The sequence below is a fragment of the Stegodyphus dumicola genome, chromosome 4 (genome assembly GCF_044657685.1).
Source record: "Stegodyphus dumicola isolate Sdum_Otavi_A_Nest chromosome 4, ASM4465768v1".
Taxonomy (NCBI): domain Eukaryota; kingdom Metazoa; phylum Arthropoda; class Arachnida; order Araneae; family Eresidae; genus Stegodyphus; species Stegodyphus dumicola.
The window spans coordinates 83,831,147-83,847,374 of record NC_140771.1 but is presented as its reverse complement, the minus strand read 5'-3'; the positions used below and the strand labels follow the sequence as shown (position 1 = coordinate 83,847,374).

Genomic DNA, 16,228 nt, shown 5'->3' with positions numbered 1-16,228 from the left:
CAAATGATAGTAACAAGAATTAGCGCAGTTTCAGTAAATTACGATTAAAATTATAAATTATAAAAAGTAGGATTCCGCATCACGTCAGTAAATTACAAGTAACAAATTATCAACAACAAGAACGGCGTACACGATTAAATTAGGATTAAACTAGCAAATAATAATAACAAGAATTAGCATAACGTGAGTAAATTAAAGTAACAAATCATAAACAATAAGAACTCGTGTAACATGAGTAAATTACGATTAAAGTAGCAAATAATAACAACATTTGGCGTAACGTCAGTAAATTACTGTTAAAGTAACTAATTACCAATAAAAAGAAGCAGCGTTAAAGGAGTGTAAAATTCTGTTACACAAATTCTTGCTGTTTTTATTTATTACTTTATTTAGTTTTTCGGCGAGTTTCCTTTTTGTTATCATCAGCAATTAATTCATGCGTTTCCTTCATTTCTGGTTAATTTTATTTGTAAATAATAGAAGCTTATTTTAACGAATGTGAACAAGCTAGGTTATCTGATTATGGCAAAGCGTACGGCTGGCGTCCTAAGGGAAAATATGCTTTCGTAAAGGACTTTCCAAGGAAAATTGGTTTTTTTCACATTACACGTGGTGAAAGCTATGAAAACCAAACATGTATCTAGACATGTGTGCTTATTAGGTTATTCAGCGATCTTAACCGCTGTGACACTGGTAAAGCAGTGAATGCAAGTAGTTTTATTATTCTCTATTTGATTTTATTATGGCAAAGCACAAGGGATGCTTTCGTGGATGGCATTCAAGGGAAAACTGGCTCGAATATGCCTTGAATGTTGTAAACAGAAAAAGTATAAGGAATTTATGAATACATAATTTTGTAATTTTATTAGAGATATTTATTTCAAATTATATTAAACTTTATTATATTAATCGCAGAAAAAGGTTGACATATGTTTGGTTTGGTTCATTTAATTATGGCAAAAACTGGAGGATTATCTACCAAAGACGAGGGATACCTTCGTGGAGGACTTTCCAAGGTTAATATATGTATGTATTGGAAGCATTTCTATGCTATATCTTTACATGAAGCAATTATTCAAATTAAAGTTAAGCTATATGATTTTATAGACCAATTAGGTATTTTTTTAAAGCCGAGGTGCATAAAATCGGCAATGCCTATTCGACCTCCTGACGACTAACTGGACGTGCTTCAGATTACATCACGAAGGCACACGTTCAGGAGGGAGACAACTCTTTACATTCTCTTCCACTTAAATGGGCAGATGGGGATAAGATGGTGACGAATTACCGTCCGCCGCATTTTAGTTCTGTTCTCACTGTAGAGCGATTATAATTTTTTATTTTTATTTATTTGGCAGTCAAAAACATATGTCCTGCTTGCTAACCGAATGTGCTTTCAATTATACCTGAAAGGAAAGCAGTCAGGAGGGAGAAACGTCTTATAAGTTTTCTAAAATTTTTTTTTAATCAGGGCCAATATCAGAGCAATGCAACTAGAATGGGGGGGAGAGAAATTTCGTAAGTGAAATTTAGAAAAGATAGAAACTGCACCGGCGGGAAGAAGTCTAACGCCAAGCCAAATTTTAATCCTAATTTTCACTTACAAATATTTATCATACACAGCAATATATCAAGACGTTGGAAAACATACAAAATTGAAAGTCAGGAGGCAAATGTCAAATAAGAACGAAACTTATTAAGTTTTTATTTGTATTGCACTTATATTTATTTATTTATTTCGGTATTATCCAAAAATACAGTGGAATAAAATTACTAAAGTGGACTAAAAATTGTGGAGAGAAAGAAGCAAATCTTAAGAGCTAGTAAATTGAAAAATCATTAAAATCGACAATAGGCCGTAAAAATGTTCTGCTCCTTTCGCATCCTAGAAAAACCGTAGTTTAACGTATTGACGGTAAACGAATCTTTATCCGGGGGGGAATTCCATAATTTTTTGGGGATGGAAGGCAGTCTGACTCTAATTTAGCTGTTTAGTATTTAGATTTTAGTTTATGAATATAAAAAATTTGCTATTTATCAATATTTTCTATATATTTGGTTGTTTCATTTACAAAACGCGTTAAAAATAATCTAAATCTAAGTAAATAATAATGTATGAGAACCACTGTTTTAGATGAATGAAGTTTATATATATTTGCATATGAATGGAGACAGTGTGGGTATTAGGAAACGATATGTCGTATTTTCACGCGTATTTTCACCCCTAACGTTTTAGCGTTAGGTTCTGAAAATTTTATAAGTATTCGCTTCATTTCCTTTATCGTACAGAGTTTTCTCTCTGAAACCTAGTTTATTGGAGAAATGTATTCGTTTGATTACTTTTATTTTTAATCAGTGTATTTAATGTGTATTAGCATTTCGCATTTATTATCTGAAACGTACTTTATACAGATTCTTTGTCAAGCTACCCGGACATGGCAAGCGTTCTCATACTTAAGAGATTTTTGAAATATGTTATTTCACCTTACTTATATTATTTACCTTCGAGCTCATTCTAGCCCTGGTGTGTTCAATCTTTCTAATTCGAGTTTTTTGTTCGCCCCCTTCCTTCTTCCGATGTTCCTTTTGAGAAATGCAGTCAAGACGCACTCATGTGAGGTGCCCCTAGGGCTTTACAAGGCAATTCAGCTGCTATCCAGACAACGTATTCGTCTAAATTACCGTCAGGTATAGCCTCAGTATCCGTTAGGTATTGTAATGTTTATGTTACTTTTTGGCAAGTAGGTTTTCTTTTAATGAAATAATATTGTGATAATTACCAGTAGCTTATCCATGGTTACTTTTCATTTGTTATCTTCTTACTGTAATCGCGGTCTTCCGAAAATAAATGACTCGCATAACTTTCCCCTCTCAATTTTCGGACAATAAATTTAATTTAGAAAAGCGGAAAATACGCCAGGAAATAAAGACTGTTATCTAATTTTTAAAAATGAAGATTATTAACCAGCTATTCTCCTATTACATGAGATAAATCAAGTCTTTAATTTCCTGTATTATCTGAAAAGATAATAGGCCATAAAATGCTTACCTGATGTTTCGCATGATGATCAGATTTGGAAAAAGCACACAGAGCTGCTTCAAAGAGAAACAGAAAGTACACTGTAAAAAATACTCCCAGTTGCAATTGAGCGTAAGGCTCTAGAATAGCTCCACTGTGAGAATGACCATGATCGTCACCGCCTCCATGTGAATGAAGTCCAAGAAACTAGGAAAAACAATAAAAATAACATTTTAAAAAACAAAATAATCTTTTTGATATTCAGTCATACGTCCAGACATGGAGAGTTCGGATTTTCTTCAACTGCAATCCCCCCCCCATATGTTAACACGGTTTGGGTATTAAGAGTGAGGTACGAGGTTTCAGAAGCGAATAACAAAGCTACATTTGTGAAACAAATGTAGTTATTCGTTTTGATCATTGTCTACTTTGATCACCTATTGTCCAGCTTTTATAATTTTAATGTCTAGACGGAATGTATAATAAAACTATATGTATACACGGTGATCACAGCCAGATTAAAACTTTTACAGCTGATTTACGCCAACAGTATTCAAAATTTTCCCAAAAACTTTGATGTAAATTGTTTTGGTATCTTTGTTGTAATAAAATGAAGGAATTGCATGGAAATGCAATGAAGTCTCCACCACATTCCAAGTTAACACCAAGGAATTGCAGATTTATTATACTAAAAATCAAACAAGACCCAAAAATTAGTAATGTAAAACGTTCAACGGGTCTAGAACAGATTGCAATAAAAGTTAATCTTGAAGATTTTAGTGCAGCGGTTCAGAGCACATGGATACAATTTGCGTTCAGCAAGAAGAAAATACTTCGTCAATAAGAAAACAAAAATACGGCTGGTGTTTGTAAAATCCATATTTAACAAAGTTTTATCATATTGGAACAATATTATATTTGCAGAAAAATCATTATTTAATATATTTGGGTCCGACAGACGAATTAATTGTGGTAAAATACGAATTACTGATGTCACACACGCAGTTAAGAAGCATAATGGTTTCGGGATGTTTCCCTGACTTTGGAATAAAAAATTTACTTTATCAAATATAATACGGATTAGAATAAATATGTAAATATTTTTTATGAAAATCTCAAAGCATCAGCAAGAAAACGTGGAATGCAAAATGCATTCAAGCTCTATCAGCGTAGCGATCCTAAACAAAGAGCCCGAAGTTTTTCGCTTGTGATTATTTTTCAGGATTATTATAATATTATGTGATTATTTTTCAGGATTATTATAATATTATGTGATTATTATAATTCTACTGTATTTGATTTTTCAGGTATAAATATGAATTTGTAACCTTGTACAGAATCTAACGACACATAAAGTTCTCTCTAGTTCCGCCTCCAAGTCACAGGTTTTCTTTACAATGCATTAACTAATTTGAATTCTCTGGGTGGAAGCCAATGAAAGTAGAAGTGACAGTAAAGATAAAGGGATAAGCTACGTGATTAATACACACAAAAACCTATAACATATTGTGCAAACAAACTTCTTTTTATGTTACTTGTTTCCTCCTGTTGTTATTCATAGTTTCCATGAATTTTTAATTTACGTTTGCTCCTCGATATCTCTCTTATGGTGCCTCAATTGTATGATTTATTAACAACTATCTCTTTGAGCAAAAGCATATAAATCGTATTTTAATAATCAGTTGCTATAAATTTGAAATAACCTTCAACTTTTACAGATGAGCAGTACTTAAATCTAAGACAACGTTTTCTTCTCAAAAGCTGTTGCATACGAAAATCTGCAAATCCTTTAACTGAAAAAACTTCTGCGGAATCAAATTTTACATCAGGTAGCGGAGGGGGGAAAATCTTTAAACTTACCAAATTTTTCTATTTTTAAATAACATAAAAGATTTGCCTTGGCTTTGACATCCGTAATTCCGTTTGTAATTCCTTATTATAATTCTGTTTCCTTTAAAATTTTCAGTTTTGATTAATTTTACCTATAACTTAAAGAAAACAAAATTTGATTATGAACATAATTTACAATTTATTTTGTCCTTATATTATTGAAAGATACACAGTATAGAATGCTTTTCATAAAATACTTTTATTTCTCCCTCTTCCAGTCTCTAGAAACCACCAAATTTATATTCGCACTTTCTGTTTTTCTTTAAAAAGTACAAAATATCGTACTAAATTTGGTAGTATGAGCGCAAACACTTTGGCGATTTACAGACGAAAAAGAATGGTGACATATAATTTCAAGGAATAATTTATTACATATATATTTTACGTTTTAGTTAAGAATTTAATGCGAAAATCAATCAATAAATTTATTTAAAAGCTTCTTTACTATTATTATTATGCTCTTTTGGAAATTTCGTGGGTCTAGACTTAAAAATAGATTTCAAGCGGTTTTGTGGCAACGATATTCCTTCAGTTTGATTTGGTTTACTTGATTATGAGAAGGAATTCTAGGGCTATCTGCCTAAGTGGAATGAACGCCCTTGTAGAGGACTTTCTAAGAGAAACTAGCTCGAAGCCACGTTACACATGGGTAAAACCGCACAAACGCCAATACGGCCACCCCATTCGCCTTGAATCGCACACAGATCGAATTATATCTTATAAGACACATGACAAAGTTGTTGAACTTACCTGAGGCATCAAATGTAATAAAGCATCCCCAGCCAAAGTACTAAAGGCTAGACCGTAAAATCCTGAGATGATGTAGTTGTAAGCGTGCTTCGTCATTACAGGTAGTAGAAAGACCCCGGCCAGCGAAGTCAAGCTTATGATTGCCACCGATAAAGAACCGTAACCGTAAACTGCAATGTAAATGTATATTAAAACAGGATTAAAAAATGGTAACAGTCTGGACAAGTATTTTACTAAATTCATAAAAATACTACCGGTTGTTTCAGAAAACAGAAGTTTTAATAACAGAAAAGTTAAAGATTTCAATGAGACAAAAACTTTATACAATTTTATCCTTCAGCGAAGAACTTCAGCATTGAATAGTATGCCAGTAGCCTCAAACTGGCGGCCAGCGAGATGCATACGGTAACCGAAGCAATTTTAGGCGATCCGCGAATACATTTCAATTATATATTTGTTGCAAATACAGCACTGCAAAGATTTCAAGATTTTAGCTATTTGAAGCCCGATGTCAGGGGCGGACCACCCCAGGTCTTTGAAGAACCTTCAGTTTTTAACTATATGTTCTTATAGGTATCAATATGTATATATAAATATGTATTTTATTAATAATGTATATATGTTTAATACATATAAATGCAATAATGAATTTAAAAATAGCTCCAATAAAGATCAATATAGAATAAATTAAATAAACTTTTAAATTATAGATAATTTAAAAAAATAAATTTAAAAGGTAATGAAAAAACGAAGTAAATTAGGTGCTTTATTGGAGTTTTTGCATAAATTGCATTTCTTATCAGGTTTAGCTTTTAACTTCACGTTGTTGGCTAAGTATGTACATTTTAATAGGAGTTACTTTTAAATTCATTATTTTATATCTATGCAATCAAGGAGCAGGATCTAAAAATTGTCCTCCTTCCCATTTTTGGATCATGTTATTATATATATATATGTATATGTATACATCTACAAGAAAAATTAAGAATATTTTAAAGATAAATTATTTAGATTAACAGTGTAAGTTAATTTCTCTTCTCCATTCTAAAAATAGTTATCTCTTTTTGCACTGCGCCATTTTGAGACTAATCCACGTCATATAAGTCTACATAATTCTGATGATGTAAATGGAACTAAAGCTCAAACAGCCAATCATAATTTTACAGTAGTATTGTAAGGATCCTAAGTTTAACTAACGTTTATTTTGTTTTAAATCTTTACTATCACTTCTTATTTTCTACTTCCGGCCAGAATTAAAAGCTTTAACTTATTTATGCAAATTTGTCTTGCTAACGCCAAGTACTTAAGTTGTGGCTTTTTGCAAAGCAAGTGAGAGAGCTATTAGAGCTATTAGAAGCAGGCCGCTTCCCATAGTAGTTTTACTCGTTTGTTGGTTGCCTTCAAGGCCAGAGGTTTAATCTTCTTGATAATTTTAAACGTATCGTAGTTTTAGCAGCTTTCTGTACTACATACGGATTTTTGTTAAATAACGGCCAATCTTGAAGTTAGGCACTTGTATATTAATCCAAAGTTAGTTTTAGTCAGAGTTTTTAGTTAGTATTTTTATATTCTTACGTTCAGACCACAAGTGGTTGGTCTCTGTATTCCGAAGTTCCGGAAATCGCTGTAAAGATAGAAAAATAAAGGGTTTCGTATACCCTTCCTGTGTGTATTGTCTACTTTACAATTTATTGAACATAGCTTTAGTAAGCTCCCTGTTCCGAGTCAGGACAGTTCATGTTTCCAAAGCAAGTAAAGAGGAATACAAGACCTGATAGTGGCGCCCGACGAAGAAGAATAACCATGGCCGAGTTTCAAGAAGAACCTGTGGTGCCTGCAGAAGCGGCTCAGAATCCAGAAATGCCAGCTGCCGCTCTGGAAGGATTTGGGTACATCGTCCAGACCATGCGCGCATCGATGAAACCAGAAGCAATATTCAATGAAAACTCACCGGTAACCAGTTTTTTGGAAAAATTGGATGACCACTTCATGCTGTACCCAGTCCATGAATTCCAGAAAGTCACATTAGCTACCAGCGCTTTGAGGGGCCAAGCGCTTAATTGGTTCAAATGTATAGGCAGAAGCCTCTTGGGTCAAGCGGGAAGTCCCACCTATACTTACGAAAATTTCAAGACTGCCTTAGTAAAAGCCTTCCCTGTCGTAAGAAATCGTTCCAAATTAGAAGCGGAACTCTTCAGCATATACCAGAAACGAATTGAAAATCTCTCAAACTTTATTTTAAGAAAAATTCACGTCTTTAAACTCTTGTATGGAAGCCGTCCGGATCCTGAGATAATCCAAGTGATTTTGCCGAGGTTACTTCCCCAAGTACAAGACTTTATTGAATTAAGGAATCCGACTACACTGGAAAAGGTATTTGAGCTAGCAATCCAGTTTGAAAGTAGAAGAACGACGGACATTGAAAGAAGACGCCAGTATGAGCAACGAAGCCAATTTGGTGCGCCAAGACCACAGCAAAGGCAAGAACACGGCTACGGAAGCAAATCGAATCAGTGGGCAAGGAAACCCGAGTATCCAAAAACAATCGGCAAACGTCGACAGTTCAAAAGTAAGCCAGAAAAAAAGTCTGAAGGCCAGCGGAAAAAGAAGAAAGGCATGGAAAGGAAGAAAGAAGATTTAAACTAAAACGGATTTCTGCTGACGGGAGGGTGCGGAAATCCGAAGGCCAAGAAAACCCCTCTTCCATAAAGTTAAATACAGTTATTGTGAAAAATTTGACTCTTCCAAAGATTGAAGTTTTGGTGAACAACATCCCAGCAACCGCACTCCTGGATACAGTGTTCCTGTGTGGGAGAAGATTTTTTTAGGAAGTATTTCCGTAGATACCGCATATATAATTCGGATAAAAAGACAGTGTTAGCGGCGCAGGGAGAAAGATGTAAGTGCATAGGTAAATTACCATTACATGTTCGTATCAAGGACGAGCAAGTAAAGATCATGTTTTTTATCGTAAAAACTTTACAAGCACATGTCATTTTAGGGATAGATTTTCTTTCAGAGGCAGAAGCAACGCTGGATTTTAACGAAGCGTCCCTTAAGCTGACGATGAAACCAGTTCGAGAAGAAAAAAAGAGAACCACCGACGTTAAATCTCAACCACCTGCCTACGGGAGAGCAACAAAAAATTCGCCAAGTGGTAATTGAATTTGCTTCGTTATTTAGGGATATTCCCGGATTTACTCAAGTTACTAACCATAGTATCGACACCGGAGATTCACTGCCAGTTCGCCACAAACCATATCGGTATGATAAGAATAAAGAAAAAATTAAGTGGCACATTCGAGATATGTTACGTAAAAAGATCATAACGCCCATCTCAAGTAGTTATGCTAGCCCGGTTGTGTTATGTAAGAAAAATAATGACTATCCGGTAACACATCCGAAAAGGTGGCGTTTTGCAATTGACTATCGTAAATTAAACTCCATGACTAAATATCCGGTATATCCGTTACCTATTATTGAAGAAATTCTAAGGAACATAACTTCTACCAAATACATGACGACTTTAGACTTAACGACTGGTTATTTTCAAATAGGGGTTAAACCGGAAGATGTGTCTAAGACTGCTTTTATAACCAAGTCTGGCACTTATGCATTCTTCGTATGCCGTTTGGCCTTTCAGGGGCACCGGCAACATTTCAGCGATGTATGGACATTGTGCTAAGGCCTGTTCTAGGAAAGACCACATTTATCTATTTAGACGATATCATTATTACTAGTGATAATCTGGACCAACATGTACAGGATTTTAAGACAGGTGTTTTCATTATTAAATGAGGCCGGTCTAAAAGTTAATGTCGAAAAGTGCAAATTTGCAGCCCCTGAATTAAAATACTTAGGTTACAAAATATCTCAGAAAGGAATCGAGACAGACGAATCAAAAATAATCGCTGTGCAAAAGTATCCGCCACCAAATACGGCGAAGAAGCTCTCTTCTTTTCTAGGACTTTGTTCATATTATAGGTCCTTTATAAAAGATTTTGCAGCTATTGCTGAACCATTGTTAAAATTAAAAAGGAAAAAGGCAAGATTCTTGTGGACGGCCGAAGCCAATAGTTCTTTCAAAAAATTAAAGCAAGCATTAACGCAAGCCCCTGTTGTGAAATTTTCTGAAAACGATGAGAATTTAGAAACTTCAGCGGATGCTTCGGATTATGCGGTAGGAGCGGTACTTTCGCAAAATCAGCAGCCCGTGGCATCTTTTAGTAGAACTTTAAATCAAACACAAAGAAATTATTCCGCGACTGAGAGAGAGGCACTTGCAGTTCTGTTAGCAGTGCAAAAGTTCCGAGTCTATTTTGGAAGGGCGCCAATAACAGTGTATTCTGATCATGCGGCGGTAACTAGATTGTACTCAGGGAAAAACTTATCCCCAAGGTTAATAAGATGGGCACTCAAGTTACAAGAGTATAATCTGGTAATTAAGCACACCCGGAAAGGAAAATATCGTAGCAGATGCCCTATCCAGAATAAAAATAGATGAAGAAGGTAATACTGCAAAGGTGGCAATGCTCACAGCATGTACGATACATTCCCGAGAAACTGTAATAACCGAACTGGGTAAGGATCCTGAATTTAAAAACATTTATGAGTATTTAAAGGATCCTGAAAATTTTAGCAACCAAGATATTGTGGCGATAAGAAATAGGGCGGCCCATTACGAACTAATAGATGGTCTATTATTTTATACAAAAACTACAAATTCCAACAAGGAATTTCGACCTGTTATCCCAGCTACTCTTAGATTAAATATACTGCAGGAGTTACACGACTCCCCTTTAGCTTCTCATGCTGGTATTCGAAAAACCATCCAAAGCGTACGCGAAGCAGTTTATTTTCCTGAGCTGCAAAAGTTAAGAAGGGGGTTTGTCCAGTCCTGCCCAACATGTCAAGCAGTTAATTATATTAATTTCCGCACGGCCGGGTTTCTAAATAGCATTAAATTTGAATTTCCAAATGAAATAATTGGCATTGATTTATTGGGCCCTTTCCCAAAAAGTCAGTTAAATAAAAGTCGGTATCTCCTTGTTATGGTTGATCATTTTAGTAAGTGGAGCGAAATTGTTCCCTTAAAACGAGCCTCCGCGAAATTAGTTACTGATTCTATTTTAAATAAATATATTTTAAAATACGGGGCGCCCCTAAAAGTTATATTGGATAATGGTCCTCAATTTGTAAGTAATATATTTGAAGACATGTGCCAAAAACTGGGCATACGTCATTTAAAAATGGTCCCCTATCGGCCGCAATCAAATATAGCAGAACGGGTCAATAGAAATATAGTGAAAATTATCCGTAGTTATGTTAAAAATTTTCATAAAAGCTGGGATAACTATGTCAATGAATTAGCTTTCGCCCTTAGGACCGCAAACCATGATACGACGGGAAAAACTCCTGCTGAGTTATTTTTAGGCAGAAAGATTATAACGCCGTTAGACAAATTATTTTATGTTCAACAAAGAGCTCCAGAATTTAAAATGGGCGATATAGAAAAATTAATTAAAGAAGCAGAAAAGAACACTGAAGTAGCACAGAGAAAACAGAAGCTTTATTATGATATGAAACGACGGGGAGTAACTTATAAAGTAGGGGATGAAGTGTTAAAAATTAAGCATTCACTTTCTTCAGCACCAGAAGATAAAACTGCCAGATTTTATCCACGATTTGAAGGGCCATATGTCATAGAAAATATAACTCGGGCTGTAGTGGTGTTAAAAGCCAGGAATGGTGAAACATGCACCGCAAACGTTGACCAGATAAAACCATTTTATAATCGTAATAAAATGCCAATATTTCAAGATCTTTTGCAGGATCCGGCACGGCAGGCACAAGCTCCAGAGGTGGAACAACGACAATCACAAGGGCAACCCATGAGTAGACAGGAGCAATTGAAAAGAAAGTTCCCCCGTTGGAAAACTGAAGGTAACAAGAAAAAGAAGGCGTTCCATCGACCAGAAAAGAGAGCGCACGACCACCCCCAGAACGAAGAAGGGAGAAGTACGACGAATGCAAAGAGAGCCAGGAGAAATAACGGCAACTATAAACCGGCTCCCAAACGGAAGATCTACCCATCGGACAGGAGTCTACGCAGCAAATGTCGACGAATTGCTGAAGGAACACCAGCTGCGGAGGCAAAGAAACAAGGAAAATTTGATCAGCCAGCAACGTGATCCAAGCAGGAACGAGAGAAAAGTGTCCCGGTTCCGCCAAGACCAGCTGCCATCAAACGGCCAAGACCACAGGCAGAAGCTAAAAAGAAGGTCTTCAAGGGTGACCGAACTGGAAGGAAAAGAAAGCTCATAGAGGAAGGTACTGAAGGGGGAACCCGCACAAGAAGGAAGATAAACCAAACGCTAGTCTTTGCTACCTTCCAGGACTGGGAAGAAAAAAGGATGTCTGAATATCACAAAGATAAGTAAAACTTTATGTTACTTTGAAACCCTAAGTTAATTTTTCATTCTTACTGCAAGTGGCAGAATTCAAGAAATTTTACCTCATGTGAGGCCTACCTTTATCGCCAAAAAGGCGAGAAATGAGTTGTTACCTATTTTGGTATTGTTTTTCAATTACTCGCGAGTAAAACTAAAATTAATATATAATAGGAATGTGTAAATACTTGAATATTGTAAAAGCATTGATAATCTTTGAGAAAGGTACCTTAAGAAAATTGTAAAAAATTACTGTATAAAACTTTATTTAAAAGATTCTGGCAAGAAAGAAGTTTTAGTCTGAAAGACTTTTGAAATGTAGTATTTCAATGTAGAAGAATTTGCACTTGCTTGGAAAAGAATAGAAGTTAACAATGTATTACTAATGTATGTTTTAAAATGCGTAAAATTAACGGAATGTTAATATGTCCTTATATACAATGTGAACGGTTATCTTAAAAGTAAGAAATAGTGTGATATGTTAAAAGTGAAAGTAATGCCAAAAATTTTAACTTATTCGTGTGACTGTAAAAAGAGCAAATTATTGTGAATATGTGTTAAAGGTTAAATGAATGTAGTTAGGCTCTCTGACGCTACACTTCAGAGTTAGCCACTTTTCAGAATAGTACTTCAAGGTTTAGAGATGAATATAAGGTGTGTTCTGAGGGCTTGTTATGTTGAATTTTAACACGTTAGTGGTTTGATTGCAGGCGGTAGTGTTGAACACTTGTACATAGACACGCTCGTGTTTGGTGTTTTCCTTTACAACACATGTCAGAGAGCACGGGGAGATAATTAAATAACGTCATGAATGAAATAAGAATGCTAAAAGAGAAATAAAAGTATTCATGTTACTTGCCATTTAATTGTGTAACATTTCATTAAATTAGTTTTCCTTCCAGATCTCTGGAAGGAACCAGATTTGAACTAAGAAACTCCTGTTTATAGATGCAGTACAGATGAAAAATCTTTCCATGGAGTTGATAATGTAAAAACGACTTTTTTTAATTTCTAGTTTCTAGTGACAAATGTTTGTAAAAGATTGGCCTCGCGTTAGATTCTAGAGCTAAAAGTTTTCAACAAGGTCGTTTTAGACCTCAGTTTCAAACTAATTAACTCTGGCGGGAAGTATGTAAGGATCCTAAGTTTTACTAACGTTTATTTTGTTTTAAATCTTTACTATCACTTCTTATTTTGTACTTCCGGCCAGAATTAAAAGCTTTAACTTATTTATTCAAATTTGTCTTGCTAACGCCAAGTACTTAAGTTGTGGCTTTTTGCCAAACAAGAGAGAGAGGAAGGAGTTATTAGAAGCAGGCCGCTTCCCATAGTAGTTTTACTCGTTTGCTGGTTACCTTCAAGGCCAGAGGTTTAATCCTCTTGATAATTTTAAACGTATCGTAGTTTTAGCAGCTCTCTGTACTACATACGGATTTTTGTTAAATAACGGCCAATCTTGAAGTTAGGCACTTGTATATTAATCCATAGTTAGAGTTTTTAGTTAGTATTTTTATATTCTTACGTTCAGACTACAAGTGGTTGGTCTCTGTATTCCGAAGTTCCAGAAATCGGTGTAAAGATAGAAAAATAAAGGGTTTCGTATACCCTTCCTGTGTGTATTGTCTACTTCACAATTTATTGAACATAGCTTCAGTAAGCTCCCTGTTCCGAGTCAGGACAGTTCATGTTTCCAAAGCAAGTAAAGAGGAATACCAGTCCTGATAGTATTAATTATTCAGTCAAACTGCACTGAGAACCAAAACTTAGTCTGAATTTAGATTTCATCCTGAACGCAACGCACTCTCTTGCTACTCTTCGGCGTGACTGAACTGATGTCTGTTTATATATATATATATATATTTACTCTACCCTGATATGCCTAAACTCTTCCCTGATATGCTTACGATTATGAATCTTAACAAATGGAAAACCTACCTAAAATGCAGACTTTTTCATAACTATATTAAATTTCAAAATCAACTTTTTAAACAAGTCAGAGGTCTTCCAATAAGGTCCCATTCCAGTACCTCGCTCTGTATAATTCTTTTTATTTATCACAGAATTTAACTTCCAAAAAAATCTACAACCACAAGATTTAAATTACTACAAGCACACTTGCAGATATATTGATGATCTTTTTCCAATTAATAATTTTAATAAAATTGAATACTCCGAAATTTATCCAAATTGCCTTACACTTAATAAAACTAATAATTCACAAAATAGCATAGACTATCTCGATCTTCAAATCATTAACTACAAAAAAATTTTACTTTTTGACAAAACAAGAAACTTCAATTTCAATACTAACAAATTAATAAATTGGAATTCCAACATATCCAAAAAAGTAATTAACAATAATAAATCAAATACAACGAATTAAAAATATCTGCACAGATACAATAGATCTACACGCGAAATTTTGCTCCTTATTAAAATTCTCAAAAATAATCTAATACCTAATCAATTTATTTACCATTGCCTTAAAAGAGCAGGCGTTAAATGCTCACTCTAAATCATTTAAGTGATAGGGATATGATAATTTGTTCCTAAACCTGAGAAGGCCGTTTAAGTTGAATGACTATCAGTTAAAGGATTTGTACATAGTGTAATTACAAAGCTGTATATAATGTAAAAAGCTAATTGTCTTCAGACTTATGCTGTTACTAAAAAAATGGGCCTATTTTATAATCTTTAGTCTGTCAAATAGCTCTTTGACATTGAAAATTCCTTTTTTCCTTTTCTTAATATCTTCTTGGTTACGACACGAGAATTAGCCAGAAATTAATTAATTTCCATTCACTAGTATTTTCAAAAATTTTAACAGACAGTTTCACTCAAATAAGAACTCCACAACATACGTCCCTCAAGCATTCCTAGTCACTCCCTCTCCCATAAATTACTTCGCACAAGTTTCGCCGACTGTTATAATTCAAAGCTCCCGCTGCCGATAAAGAATTTCGGAAACGCAACCCTTCTGAGTAAAACGCGAAGAAAACACTTCTCACTAGAAAGAACGTAAGTTAATTAATGCTTTTTCTGGCCTTTTATATCTTCAGGTACATTCTCTTTTCTTATTATATATATTTTAAATTTAAATTTAAATTTTATTTGTTGATTTTTTGATTTGTTTTTTGCAAACATTGCATTATATTTCTTATATTTCGTAATTTTCTAATGTTTATTTCAATTACTTTGAGTTCTTTTTCATAATGCCAATTTCCAATGTTTAATTTTTACAAATGGTTTTGAATTAAAATGCATAAACACGAGGATGTCGGGGGACAATTACTCGAGTAATTTATCATTTTACTGCAAAAATTGTTTTTCACTCGAAATTGAATTAGCGAAAATGCTTAATCAGAATGAGTTCTTTAGTGCCCTGCATTGGTTCTTCATCCCTTCAATTCACGGAAATATTTGGCCTAACTTAAATTGCCAGTTTGGCATCGCCTTATTACTTGAGTAAAGGACGAAACACCTTCGTATTTATTTCTTTATTATTGTTCATTGAACGGGAGTTGGTTTGTTCCCCTTGAAAAGTCAACTAATTTCCGATCAATGGCAATGATTACTTGCTTTTAATTTAATTTCTTTTTACAATTGAAATTTTGTTACTCATGATTTAATTCAAGTCCCCGTTAAACATTTTTAACAATTTACATTCAAGTTACTTTAAAACAATTTTAGGAATTAAACTTACTATGGATTCAATATTTTTAGATAATTCTACTAAAATTAATCTTCGGAGATAATATAAGCAATATTTCTTTAGTAAATAAATTATATATATATATTTAAAAATAGAGTTTGAGTGGCGCAGTCTAAGAAATTTGACCCAGAGTAGGTTAGAGCAGACATAAAAACAGCTAATGCATCATTTAAATTTTGTTTATAGTCTTAGTGAAGCAATTATTAATTAAAGCTAACTTCCCAGACCCGTCATAGAATGGAAAATGAGAAAATGTTAAAATGAATTTTTCATAAAAATTAGCTTGAGAAGATTTATCAACTTGAAACACGTATTCATAATACGTAAAGTTTTGCACTTCCAAGGGTTATGAATTAAACAACAAAACTCATTTAGAATAGCGTACTATACATTACGTTTAATGGCTGA

The 16,228-nt window shown here is 34.2% G+C and overlaps 1 protein-coding gene and 1 long non-coding RNA gene across 2 annotated transcripts in view; one reads left to right on the top strand and one right to left on the bottom strand.

Moving 5' to 3' along the window:
• LOC118188507 (uncharacterized) overlaps window positions 1–16,228 on the bottom strand; it is a 237,452-nt gene that overhangs the window by 74,089 nt on the left and 147,135 nt on the right. Inside the window, exons 7-8 of the mRNA XM_085815140.1 lie at window positions 5,660–5,829; window positions 3,050–3,226 (exon numbers count right to left, since the gene is read on the bottom strand). Coding sequence (XP_085671266.1) covers window positions 3,050–3,226; window positions 5,660–5,829 — 347 coding nt within the window. The remainder of the gene's footprint in view (window positions 1–3,049; window positions 3,227–5,659; window positions 5,830–16,228) is intronic.
• Window positions 1–16,228, top strand: part of LOC146997593 (uncharacterized) — a 131,751-nt gene that overhangs the window by 48,672 nt on the left and 66,851 nt on the right. The window lies entirely within an intron of this gene.